This window comes from Hyla sarda, chromosome 9 (assembly GCF_029499605.1).
Source record: "Hyla sarda isolate aHylSar1 chromosome 9, aHylSar1.hap1, whole genome shotgun sequence".
NCBI lineage: Eukaryota > Metazoa > Chordata > Amphibia > Anura > Hylidae > Hyla > Hyla sarda.
Genome location: NC_079197.1, coordinates 72,259,914 through 72,273,439, shown reverse-complemented (window position 1 = coordinate 72,273,439; position 13,526 = coordinate 72,259,914). Strand labels below are relative to the sequence as shown.

Below are 13,526 nucleotides of genomic sequence, written 5' to 3'. Positions count from 1 at the left end.
ATGAATTTTCTGGCTTTGCAAAGACATTGAGTGTGGCTTTTTATTATTGCATCTGCTCATCTAATTAAGCTGCATGTGATTACCCATGTTGAGGTCAGTTCACACTATGTGCAGTTTTGATGTGTTTTCTTATGCAAAAATGTGTTTTCTAGAGAAATATTGCTGAAGGTGATTTGACCTATAATCACAACTGAAGTTCGACTGTTTGCAATTTTTACAGCATTTTTACACAATTTCACTGCATTTTGACTGTTACTGCTGTGATTTTCTAATATGGTGGGGAAAAAATTACACATTTTACTGTGATTTGCGTAATTGCTGTAAAACAGCACTTTTTTGTCACAATTTTGGTACAATCATGGCAAAAAAAAAGGCAATGTGTGAAACAGCCTCAGGAGAGGGATACTGTATATCTACTATACATCCTTATCCTATAGAGATAGCAGCAGTAGAATAAAAATAGAGCTAGGAGGGAAGGGGTCTGCAGGCTAGCAGGAGCAATCTACAGGTGATGATGTCATCCTGTAGTTTACAGAAAGTCAGCTGACCCAGTACTGAATTCCTCTGACACATTATGCCATGTAACTTTCTGTGGGTCAGACTGGTGATCACATGGCCAAGTTAGAGTAATGAAACACATAGATGCAGTTGTGCTAGAATGAAACAAATTGCGCTACAACTAGTGATGGTGAGTGTGCATGATATGGGTAAGAAGAAAAACACTTCGGAGTGCCTCTTTAATATCCCACAGAACTCCTTTACATAATACTATCTGTGGTAAGGTATGTATGCTGAAATGAACAGAAACGGATGCCTTACCTTTATAGCGAGAAATTCAGAGAAGTCTGTTGTGCGCTTCCTACAGCAAGACCAGCCCTGAGAGGAGGAAGACAATGTAGATGGTAAAAAGAGACAAATGCACAGGTTTTGTATTACATGATTGAATATATTTGGGACCCACCTTCAATGCATCATGAAAAATAGGGTATCCTGGATGGAAGAGACAAGAATCTGGAGAAAAGAAAGATTTATACTGAGTACTTCCTGTGTGGTACCTGACTAAACCTACCTTACTATCCTAGACATATTCTTCTTCCACACATATTACACATAATGGAGGGGGGGGTTTATCAAAACCTGTCCAGAGGAAAAGTAGCTGAGTTGCCCATAGCAACCAATCAAATCGCTTCTTTCATTTTACAGAGGCCTTGTTAAAAATGAAAGAAGTGATCTGATTGGTTGCTATGGGCAACTTCTTTTGGACAGGCTTTGATAAATCTCCCCCAATGTGCATACACTAAAGATTTAAAAAAATAAATAAAAAAACCACTAACCTGCAGTGTTACTCTCAGAGAGGAATCGTTGCCCACATCCTTTGTTATAACAGAGCAAAGACTTATCCAGTGTGTCCTGTGTGTTATTCAGACTACTGCCCTGACAGCTCATATTGTCAGGAATATACCTATATTTCTGAATATATCTTTTATTATACTAGAAAGAAGAAATGCTGCTATAAGCTGTTGAAGAAGAGAAGACTCCAAATCCAGCTGTAAAAAAGAAAGATCAGGATCAAACAGGCCGTTTGGTAAAGATATAGGGCATGTAGTGGTAACTACTTAGAAATCAGTTTAGTGTTCATACAAAACTGCAAGGATGTGTTAGAACACAGGTCCTATAGGACTAAACAGTAGGGAGACTAGAAGAGGACAGAAAACATAAGGAAAGACAAATAACAAAAGGAATTGTGCCACTGAAAGGCAATTGTTACCTTAGAACTGTAGCAGTGTAAGTGCAGCCCAAGCTAAGAGAGTCCTGACTGTGGAGGCCAGACATGTGGCTCTATCTTTAGACTCAGTGGTGCCAGCCCAACACCAAAGATGGAAAGAAGAATGTTAGCAGCTGTGACAGGTGACAGGAAAGAAGACTGAAGCCAAGCTGCAAAGGAAAGACCAGAAAGATCTAGAGTAATAAAAAAAAAGAATCAGAGGGAGAAACACCCAGTAGATGGTAGAAAATAAGATGGCATATGAACAATAACAGGCTAGAAAAACAAAAGCAATAGCATAAAGTCTCACATGCTCAGTGTCTGACCTATAATATGGTATACAAAATAGAACTGTATTGGGGGCTATATCGTAAAATGCTTATAGCAAATTAAGGTTCCCTTTTATAAACAAAGAATTCCTCTGGAAGTTCTGGATGCAGTCTGATACAGAATTGAATGTTGAAGCCAACAAAATGGATAATGTTGGATTAAAATGCAGGATCATCATATTTAGGATCCCTTAATTTCCAAAGCAAAAATGAAGAAAATGACCTTTTCAGTCTAGGCACTTGGAATCCCAAAGGAATTATTTTGGGATTTTGAGCACCTGGACAGAAATGGTAATTTTAACAAATGTATATCTCAGAGCTGGAAAAGACTGAAGATAATAAAAACTTATACCTGGAAGCCTGTTGAGAATCCATATGTAGCCACTGATTCCTTTTTACTCCTATTTAGCTGCTAATATGTCAGATTTCAAAAACTGACCGGTGTATGGTAGATATATAAAATACTAAAATGTAATGTACTCACCCTGCTCACTCAGGCCTCCCACTGTCTAGGTTTACCTTCCTTGATGACACGCTCTTCCTGCACTGCTGATTACATTCTGAACACATCAGCAGAGCACTGGAGCAGGCAAGGTAAGTACCTTACAGTTTAGTATTTTACAGCTCTAATACACCTGTCTGTTTCTTAAAGTAATCTGAGAACTCCTTTAATCTGTAAATCAACTCCCCTGGGTTTCCAAACGTACACAAATTACAATTTTATAATTGCAGAGTGTTTAGGTTTGGATTCAGAGTATGTAGAATGCAAACATGTAACACAGTCTACAGCCAGTGTGGGCCTTTAGCTAGGAAAAGATGGGCAAACAGCAGTAAACATCATCTAGAGACAGTGACACATTTCATGCAGAGCTACTCCTAATCTTTATTGTCTTTATTGATGCCTTTAAGGGTGCGTTCTATCCTGGCGTATTTGTGACAGCAGCGGGAAATACGCTGCATATACCTCGCTCACTATACACACAGGACTTTGCAGCGGCAGCCCTATGTGTGTAGTGCGTTTTGGAGGCGGAGCCACGCCTCACAGTCACGTCGGCACACGGCCCCGCCTCCAAAACCCTCTACACACACACACACGGCTGCCACCGGAAAGCCCTGTGTGTATAGTGAGCGAGGAATATGTAGTGTATTTCCCGCTGCTGTCACAAATTTTGCGCAGCGTGAAATACGCTGCGTATATGCCAGGCGGGAACGCACCCTAAAAGGCATCAATGGAGACAAATATCAAGCAAGTCAATCCCTCCCCCCCCCCAAATCGATAAGGTGTATTTAGTGCTTAGACAAGCAGATTTTGTTTTACCTTGTGCCAGTGAAAATACACTTGTATATTTTGTGTTGGACAATAAAGAGTAGGAGAAGCTCTGCATGAAAAGGGTCACTGTCTCTAGATGAGGTTTACTGCCGTTTGCCCATCTTTTCCTCAGCCAGTAATCCCGGCTCCATCACTCAGTTCTTCAGCAGCCAGGCAAGTGTGGAGCGTGGGCCTGCAATTTCCAAGATGGCGATGCCGGCCAGAGCAAGGTCCTCTCAGTGGCAGGCTGGCTGCAGCACTCCCACCTCTCCACCACTCTCTCATGCATCCCAGGGATCGGTCTGTGAGGACTCTGAGGAAGAGGGTGAGTGGGACTTAAAATCCTACATTAAAGCTCTAGGCTGGAAATTAGCTACAAGAGAAAGGTGCATTCTCTTAATGGGGAAATGCACCATTTGGGTTAGCACAAGGAAGAGCTAGATAAGAAACAATAAGTGCTGCATGACAGATTAGATCTTCACCATGAAGTGCTGCAGGAGCATTCTGCCAAGATTCATGATCTTCTCTATATTCAAGAGGATATTGAAAATCGCCATGGGTGGAATAATATACGGCTCTGTGGCATCCATGAGTCTATCCTCCCGACCAATTTAGATCTCACAGCGCAGAAAATCTTTGCTATTCTACTGGGGTCTGAGGAGCAGACTACATTTGAATTGGACTGTATCCACCGCTCCGGATAATGCTCCACCACGTGAGGTTATAAGCTGGGTGCATTTTTATAAGGAGAAAAATAAGATTATGACTGCTGCCAGAGATCATGGGCCGGTCTCTTTGGATGGGGCCAGCATCACTCTTTTACCTGATCTTTCTCGGTGCACTTTACAGCTGCACTGAGCCTTGAAAACCTTACTGGAACTGCTCCGAGACCGTGAGATGTCTTTCAGATGGGTATTCCCCTTCCAGTTGTTGGTGCATTTCCATGGCAAGACAGCTGTATTTCGCCATCTCAGGGACCTTCTGAGGTTCCTTGCTACATTGCCCAATGTTGTCCCTTCCTGATTGGCCAGCACCATTCAGCTTAGTAGATCCACCTACTTGGGAGAAGTGGTCCGAGGTGCCTTCCCGTGGACCCTCCACTCCTGATCCTGCAGCTTCCTGAGAGACTTCTCTTCATTTCCATGGCTCTATTTCTGTTTTGGGTCTCTGAAGCTGCTCAGACTCAATGCGGTCTGTTTATTTGTTCTGCTGGGCATTTATTCTCCACAATGTGCTCTTTATATCAGTGCTGGCAGATTTTTGTTCCTTAGTTTAGCAGGTTGTTTCATATGTGGGGTCAGAGGGTTGGGGGTGGGTGCGGGAGTCTGTGGTGGGGTTCGTATTTTGATTGTCTAGTCCTTACCCTGTAGTCGGCTGGCACTGCTCCTATTTTGGGTTGGCGGTAGTTGGGTTCTGTGGCCTGGGGATGTTGGCCCTACTGTGATAGGTATATGTTTTCTTTTGCTGTTTTGTTTCTATAATCTCTTCTCTTTCAGGTTTCTAATTTTTTCTGCTTTCCTTCACCCTCATCCCTTGGTCATTCACTCCATATTACTACCTGGACTTTCGCTCATTCCACAGCTGCCCATGGACTGGATGTATTTGGCGCTGGACAGTCATTGACTGCTGTGACCCCGTGGTCATACATTTTTGCTCCACCACATGTGTCCCCTACTCTTCCAGTCTTAAACCATACTTCCCCGGTCCCCCCTATGTACATGTGGGCTGGCCCCCACTTCTCCCCTTATTATTGCTCCTATGTGTTGATTGTATACTACATTAACTGAGTACCCGGCGTTGCCCAGTTTTTCCTTTCCCTCCTATCCCGGTCCTCCTATCCCATCCTCCTATCCCGACTTCCTATCCTGACCGGTAATATGTGTACCAGGTATTATTGAAATATCTCCAGCTGTACGGAAGTTATGTGGGAATATATATTTCCTATTGATTTGCATGGGACTTTAAACAAAAACCCCGACCCTCACAAATGGGGGTAGTTAAGGGTTAAATTAACTATCCTGTATTTTAAGTGGACATATAAGTAACATGTGACCAAGTATTATCGAAATATCTCCAGCCGTTTGGAAGATATGCAGTAACATATTTCCCATAGACTTGTATGGGACTTTAAACAAAAACCCCGACCCTGGCAAATGGGGGTAAGTAAGGGTTAAATCACCTAGCCTATGTTTGTTGTTGACATATAAGTAACATGTGTGCCAAGTTTCATGTTAATATCTTTAGCCATTTGGACGTGATGCTGGAACATACATACACACACATTGAGTTTTATATTATACTAGCTGAATACCCGGTGTTGCCCGGTTTTTCCTTCCTAATCCTTGTTGGGGAGGAAAATAAACAAAGAAGGAAGCTTTTGACTTCACATCCTGTCCTCATATATTGTTGTCATATCCCAACCCCATATCCCGACCTCCTATCCACTCCTTCTATCCCCACCTTTCTCTCATCCTTCTTTCTCGACCTCCTATCTTGACCTCCTATATCCCATCCTCCTATCCTGTCCTCATATCCCTTCCTCCTATCTCGACCTCATATCCCGTCCTCCTATCTCAACCTCCTATCCTGTCCTCCTGTCTCGACCTCCTATTCCGTCCTCCTATCCAGTCCATCTATCTCGACCTCCTATCCCGACCTACTATCCAGTCATCATATCTCGACCTCATATCCTGTCCTCATAGCCCGACCTCCTATCCCATCATCATATCTCAACCTCATATGCCATCCTCCTATCCCGACCTCCTATCCAGTCCTCCTATCCCGACCTCATATCCCATCCTCCTATCCCATCCTCATATCTCGTTCTCCTATCTCAACCTCCTATCCTGTCCTCCTATCCAGTCCATCTATCCCAACCTCCTGTCTCGACCTCCTGTCTTGACCTCCTGTCTTGACCTCCTGTCTCGACCTCCTATCCCGTCCTCCTATCCCGTCCCTCTATCCCATCCCCCTATCCTGACCTCCTATCTCTACCTCCTATCCCGACCTCCTATCCTGGTCCTCCTATCCCGGTCCTCCTATCCCATCCTCCTATCCCATCCTCCTATCCCGACTTCCTATCCCGACCGGTAATATGTGTACCAGGTATTATTGAAATATCTCCAGTTGTACGGAAGTTATGTGGGAATATATATTTCCTATTGATTTGCATGGGACTTTAAACAAAAACCCCGACCCTCACAAATGGGGGTAGTTAAGGGTTAAATCAACTATCCTATATTTTAAGTGGACATATAAGTAACATGTGACCAAGTATTATCGAAATATCTCCAGCCGTTTGGAAGTTATGCAGCAACATATTTCCCATTGACTTGTATGGGACTTTAAACATAAACCCCGCCCCTGGAAAATGGGGGTGAGTAAGGGTTAAATCACCTATCCTATGTTTGTTGTTGACATAAGTAACATGTGTGCCAAGTTTCAGGTTAATATCTTTAGCCATTTGGACGTGATGCTGGAACATACACACATACATACATACATACATACACACACACACACACGTTGAGTTTTATATATATATATATATATATATATATATATATATATATATATATATATATATATATATATAAAAATATATAGACAAAGAATAAGTCAGCCAAACCTTTAGTTGATACCAAACTATTATATGGACCTGGCCTACAGGTGCACGCTACTAGGCTAGATATACAGCAACAGAAGAATGCAGCAGCACACTGCCAGCACAAAGATATAGGTGCAACATGAATATGCAGTTAAAACATGGAGAGCTATACAGCTATGGTGTAATAGATGCAAATGTGAAACTATGAAATAGTGAGGCACTTAGCTCGCAAATTTGTCTCCGCCGGCGGTCAAATAGTTTGGACCGTCCCACCGCGATAAGGTAGCCTCCTGGGACGGACCCTACACTGTGAATATGCCTCTGTGTGAACAATTCAGTAAGCATGGCAGGATCTGGAACATCCAAGCCACCTTATATACACACCTGATAGAGGTGGGTGGGGTGCAAGGCCAACATGGAGGTAGCCACTCCCCCGTATGTGCAATACAGACAAAGAATAAGTCAGCCAGCACTTTAGTTGATACCAAACTATTATATGGACCTGGCCTACAGGTGCACGCTACTAGGCTAGATATACATTCTTCTGTTGCTGTATATCTAGCCTAGTAGCGTGCACCTGTAGGCCAGGTCCATATAATAGTTTGGTATCAACTAAAGTGCTGGCTGACTTATTCTTTGTCTGTATTGCACATACGGGGGAGTGGCTACCTCCATGTTGGCCTTGCACCCCACCCACCTCTATCAGGTGTGTATATAAGGTGGCTTGGATGTTCCAGATCCTGCCATGCTTACTGAATTGTTCACACAGAGGCATATTCACAGTGTAGGGTCCGTCCCAGGAGGCTACCTTATGGTGGGACGGTCCAAGCTATTTGACCGCCGGCGGAGACAAATTTGCGAGCTAAGTGCCTCACTATTTCATAGTTTCACATTTGCATCTATTACACCATAGCTGTATAGCTCTCCATGTTTTAACTGCATATTCATGTTGCACCTATATCTTTGTGCTGGCAGTGTGCTGCTGCATTCTTCTGTTGCTATATAAATATATATATATATATATATATATATATATATATATATATGACCATGTGTAGCTTCTTTATGCGGTGTTGCTCATGTTGTTCCCTTCTTTCCCCTCTTGTTTTCACTCTCCCCCGTGCTTCTCCTTTCTTTCCCCCCTCTCTTCCTTCCTTCTTTCTGATTTAACTTTTTCCCCTTCATCTCCTCCCCCAATCTATTCTCTCCCTCTCCTCATCTTGATGGCCTCTCTCTCCTCACTCCTCCTGTTTCTCTACCGGGTTGGGATTATGGCTATTAAGCTCGCAGGTGGATTGTGTCTTGGCTCCTCTAGCACTGTTTGCATTTCCTCAGGGAGTTTCTTCCTATGTTAAAGTCCTCAGGCACCAGATCTACACGAGTACTGTAGTCCTTTATACCTGATGCACGGACTCCCACCGTACCTATTGATTCCACCGTCACAGTCTATGGACTCTGCCACAATGAACATGTTTATTCGTTTTATGTTGGTTCCTTTTTGTTTTGTCCTTGTCCTGTCCTATGCACTCCCTCGTCTTCAGGTCCTTCTTTCTTTATTCTCCCTCCTGGATGGACTCTATGCACTCGCTTACCTATTTTGTCTCTCCTGCAGTTCCTTTCCATGTTGGTCCCATGGCTACTGTGAAGTGCCTCTCGTGGAATGTACGAGGCCTTGGCTGCCTGGTATATGCCACTATCCGTAAGTACAATCCCTTAATTGTTTGCCTGCAGGAGACACACCTGACCATTACCAACACCCGCTGGATGTCACTAGAGATGGGCTAATCAAAGTGGACGAATCAAAATTCGTTACTTATTTCATGAAAAGTTTGATTCACAACGAATGCGAAAATTGCAGCGATTCTATTGCGCGAATCACTTCATTAAACTCCATTTAGTGCGTCCAGGCTCCAGGGCATCCAATATGGCAGATCCACATGTGAGGACATGGGGCAAAGAACTCTGGGAAAGCGGGAAGGCAAGGCGAGAAGGCGGGTAGGCAGGATGATCCTGAATCACATGCAGGATCAGAAGCCAGTCACCCCTGTGATGTCACAGCCCTATATAATCGACAGCCATATTTCGGATCGTCACTTCATCCTTTCACTGGAGAGAGATAGGACGGACGTCCTGTGTGTGCGTCACACAGAAAAGCTTTTTCCAGCAGCGTTTCACCTCCTAGTTACATCAGTGTCCTGGTGGAGAAAGAGGAGTGCGTTTTTGCACAGAAAATATTTTTTACTGCAGTAATTAACCTCCCAGTCACTTTCTACAGCATTGTATTACAGAGAGGGGCAGAGAGCTGTGTTGCCTCATACATTTCAACAAGCTGGCTCATCTTGATGAACCATAAGAGGATGGAGGAATAATTTTTCAGTGCAGTTCTATCTTTTTTTTTTTTTTTTGTCCCACAACAAATGGTTTGCTGGTTATACTAGTCTGTAGATGGTATAATACCCAGCAGTCCTTTCCTAATAGTCTTTGAGAGAGTGCAGTTTTGGGTTTAGTACACAGCGACTGTGTACTGCTGGTGTTGTGCAAAAATAAGTTTTTTTAAAGCGTACTGTAGCGCATTTTTCTGCCCTCATAAGTGCATACCACATACATACATCTAAGTATTGTACTATTTTGTACCTGTTAATCTGTCAAGGGCCTACATACTGTTAAAGTCCAGGCAAAGGTACTCACATGCTGCTGTTCTAGACAAATACTGTTTTAAGTGTAGTGAAGCGTGTTGTACTCCCCTCATATACGCATTAAGTATGTCAGGCAGAGAAGTTCCAGGACATGCTCAGAGGAGTGGCAGAGGCCTAAATTCATCAGGTGCAGGCAGATGTCATAGCAGACTAGGGACGAGTGGCAGCAGGAGTCACAGCAAGAGGCCTGAGCTCCCGGTATCTGCTAGCAGTCGTGTCTTGACCAGCAACCCATCTGCCGTCATCGATTGGTTAACACAGTCATCCACTTCATCACAAGTGACATCTGATACCCCCAGTCAATAGTCGGTGGGGTCCTCAGACACAACCCTCAGTTGACATGGCCCGGGAGCAGTCCCTGTCCTCCCATTGCCTCTGTCCTATGCTGTTCCCTCCCCTAAAGTAGTATCTTATGCTGTGGGTTCAGCTCCACTATTCAGTGGGGACGATCTACTAGAGGACATTCAGAAGCTACTGCCCAGGCAAGAAGTGGAGGAGACATCCACCGCTTCCTCCGCTAGATGGGCAAGTTGTGATGAGGAGAGCGACGTGGGAGGTGGTGTTGCCAGCGTTCAAGGTCCTGAAGCAGACACTGTTGAGAAACCTGAGGAGGACATCAGTGACGTGCAGACACTTGTTGAGGATTTAGCCTGTCACAATTGGGAGCCGGGTGCACAAGGTGCTTCATCATCATCATGAGAAGAAGAGGGTTGCAGGTTTGCCGTGAGGCAGCACCTGAGCCAGCAAGGTGGTAGCATGGTTGGCAGAAGTGGAAATTCTGGAGCCAAACGTGCCCGGGGGAGACCATCTGCTTCGCGGCAGCCTCCCGGGAGGTAGTGGAACAGGGGTTCCTGGAGACAGTGGCAGTAGCAGTCAATAAGTGCGGACTGGGAAAATCAGCTACTCAGCGGTGTGGCAGTTTTTCATCAAGCATCCGGAGGAGGTTAACATGGCCAAAGATATGTTGGCAGAAGGTGAAGCGTGGCCAGGGTCCCAATGTTGGCACTACGGCCCTGTGTCAACATATGCTGCACCACCATAAAGTAGCCTGGGAGAAGCATGGCTCCGATGTAGTGGTCCAGCCTGCTGCATCACCCAGTGGCACACCGCTCCCTGTTTCAGCCAGTCAAGGCTCCACCACCTCAGCCGAAGGGAGCTGTGTGTCATACTCTCCTTCTGTCGCTCCAGATTCTCCTGCTCCTCCTACTTTTAGTCAGTCATTCTGCCAACAATCCATCGGTGAAGCCATGTCCAAGAGACAACAGTATGCGCCCACTCAACGCGCAGAAGCTGAATGTGCTCCTGTCCAAGTTGCTGGTGCTGCAGTCACTCCCTTTTCAAGTGGTGAAATCTACACCTTTCAGAGAACTGACGGCTTGTGCCGAGCTGAGGTGGAGAGTACCAAGCAGTCATTTCTTTGCGAAGAAGGCAGTACCAGCCCTGCACAATTTTGTGGAAGAGAAGGTGGGACAGTTCTTAAGCCTGTCAGTGTGTACTAAAGTGCATGGCAGCGCCGATGTTGAGCTGTAACTATGGTGAGGGATAATACATGTCCTTTACGGCTCACTGGGTGAATGTGGTTCCTGCACAGCCACAACACCAATTTGGACAGGTCACACTGCTTCCTCCTCCATGCTTTCAGGCAGTTGGTCCTGTGACAGTGTGCGACTCGCCCTCCTCATCCTCAACCATATCTCAGTCTCCACTGCCCAGACAAGTCTCATTGCCCCTTCAGCATACCATGTGTGCAAGGCACGCCAGTATCACGCTGTTCTTCACATGGTTTGCCTTAGCGAACAGAGTCACACAGGGGAGGAACTGCTAAAAGTCATTCATTAAGAAATCGGAGCATGGCTTACTCCACAAAAACTGGTAATGGGAACCATGGTGACTGACAACAGGAAGAACATCTTGTCTGTGCTGCGACAGGGAAGGCTGAGCCACGCGCCCTGCATGGCACACGTGTTCTATCTGGTTGTCAAGGGGTACCTGAAGTGTTCCCCCCATTTGCAAGACATTCTAACAATGGTAAGAAAACTTTGCATGCACTCCAGCCACTCGCACACAGAAAAGCACACCCTCCTTGAGCTGCAGCGTCATAACAGTCTGATTTGTGACGTTGCCACATGTTACAATTCCACCCTCCATATGTTGGATCGACTATAAGAACTGAGAAAAGCCATTACTGATTTCTTGATGATAGGGCCTGATAGGGGTACACCTCTGTGTAACTTCATTGTGAACCAGTGGCAGCTCATTAGTGACACCTTCCGTTTGCTCAGGCCCTTTGAGCAAGCCACATTATTAGTAAGTCGCCAGGATTACGGGATGAACAACGTCATTCCACTGCTTCCTTTTCCTACAACATGTGTTGGAAATGATGGCTGGTCAGGGGAAGGGAGATGTGGCACCTACATCTCAGGGCCACATGAGCCCTGCGGGGGCTGAACTGTAGGAGGAGTGGGAGGGGCACAGTGGAGCACAGTTTAGGTTTTGCCAAATGGGGGCGTTTTTTCTAGTCATTTGACAGGAGAGGAGGAGTAGCCAGAGGAGCTAGAAGGTTATGAGGAAGGCGAAACAGAGGACTTAGACACATTGTATGCAGTGGAGATGGAGACAGATTCTCTCCAAGTCACTTGCACAAATGTCACAATGCATGCTCACTTGCATGCGTAGTGACTGCCGAATTGTCACCATTCAGCAGCAGGATGGCTTCTGGCTCTCCACCTTATTGGACCGTCGCTACCATGTGAATGCTAACGGGCTATATTATGATTTATTTGCACCCATCTGATATTTCGGTTTTCTTTAATCTTTTCATTCATTCATTAGCCCGGAACACTGCAGCTATGGGGCTATGAAAATTTACAGTTTATGTGATCTGATACATTCTTAACCACTATACTGCTGAGTGTGAAAGTATTATGTTTTGTTTGCTAGAATCCATCCATGCTTTTTACCATGTCCATTACTGACAGTGTGGCTTTATTTCAAGAATGCAAATAATTCAAATTCCACGTTGAGTAACCGAGGGACAATCGTGTCAAATAAAAAAATCTGTTTGCTTTCCGCGTGTGACATTTGGGAGATAAAAAAAAACATCGGAGAGATGGAGATTTTACTTCCTCGATCCCAAAGAATTTAGATCGTTCAAACACCGCTTATGGTGCTCAGTATAGTGTTTGGAGAGAGGGTGTTCCTGGAAATTCCTCTCTATATTGTATATATGTTCCCTAATTCGTTCTTTTAGCATTCTTTTTGTATGGCCAATGTACATTTTTCTGCATGGGCAGATGATCCCATATATTAACTCCTTAAGGACCAGGCCATTTTACACCTTAGGACCAGAGCGTTTTTTGCACATCTGACCACTGTCACTTTAAACATTAATGACTCTGGAATGCTTTTAGTTATCATTCTGATTCCGAGATAGTTTTTTCATGACATATTCTACTTTAACATAGTGATAACATTTTGTGGTAACTTGCATCCTTTCTTGGTGAAAACTCCCAAAATTTGATGAAAAATTAGAAAATGTAGCATTTTTCTAACTTTGAAGCTTTCTGCTTGTAAGGAAAATGGATATTCAAAATAATTTTTTTTAAATTCACATTTCCAATAATGTCTACTTTATGTTTGCATTATAAAATTGACGTGTTTTTAGTTTTGGAAGACACCAGAGGGCTTCAAAGTTCAGCAGCAATTTTCCAATTTTTCACAAAATTTTGAACCTCGCTTTTTTTCAGGGACCAGTTCAGGTTTGAAGTGGATTTGAAGGGTCTTTATATTAGAAATACCCCACAAATGACCTCATTATAAA

At 44.3% G+C, this 13,526-nt stretch overlaps 1 protein-coding gene across 3 annotated transcripts in view; it reads right to left on the bottom strand.

The window, feature by feature from the left end:
• ITGB1BP2 (integrin subunit beta 1 binding protein 2) overlaps window positions 1–13,526 on the bottom strand; it is a 63,447-nt gene that overhangs the window by 15,716 nt on the left and 34,205 nt on the right. The window contains exons 1-4 of one of the 3 annotated variants that reach the window (XM_056538837.1): window positions 2,579–2,660; window positions 1,335–1,547; window positions 962–1,011; window positions 820–876 (exon numbers count right to left, since the gene is read on the bottom strand). In XM_056538837.1, coding sequence (XP_056394812.1) covers window positions 820–876; window positions 962–1,011; window positions 1,335–1,446 — 219 coding nt within the window. In that variant the 5' untranslated portion in view covers window positions 1,447–1,547; window positions 2,579–2,660. Of the gene's footprint in view, window positions 1–819; window positions 877–961; window positions 1,012–1,334; window positions 1,548–1,768; window positions 1,859–2,578; window positions 2,661–13,526 lie in introns of those variants that run through there. The other 2 variants (XM_056538836.1, XM_056538838.1) reach the window with 2 other exon arrangements.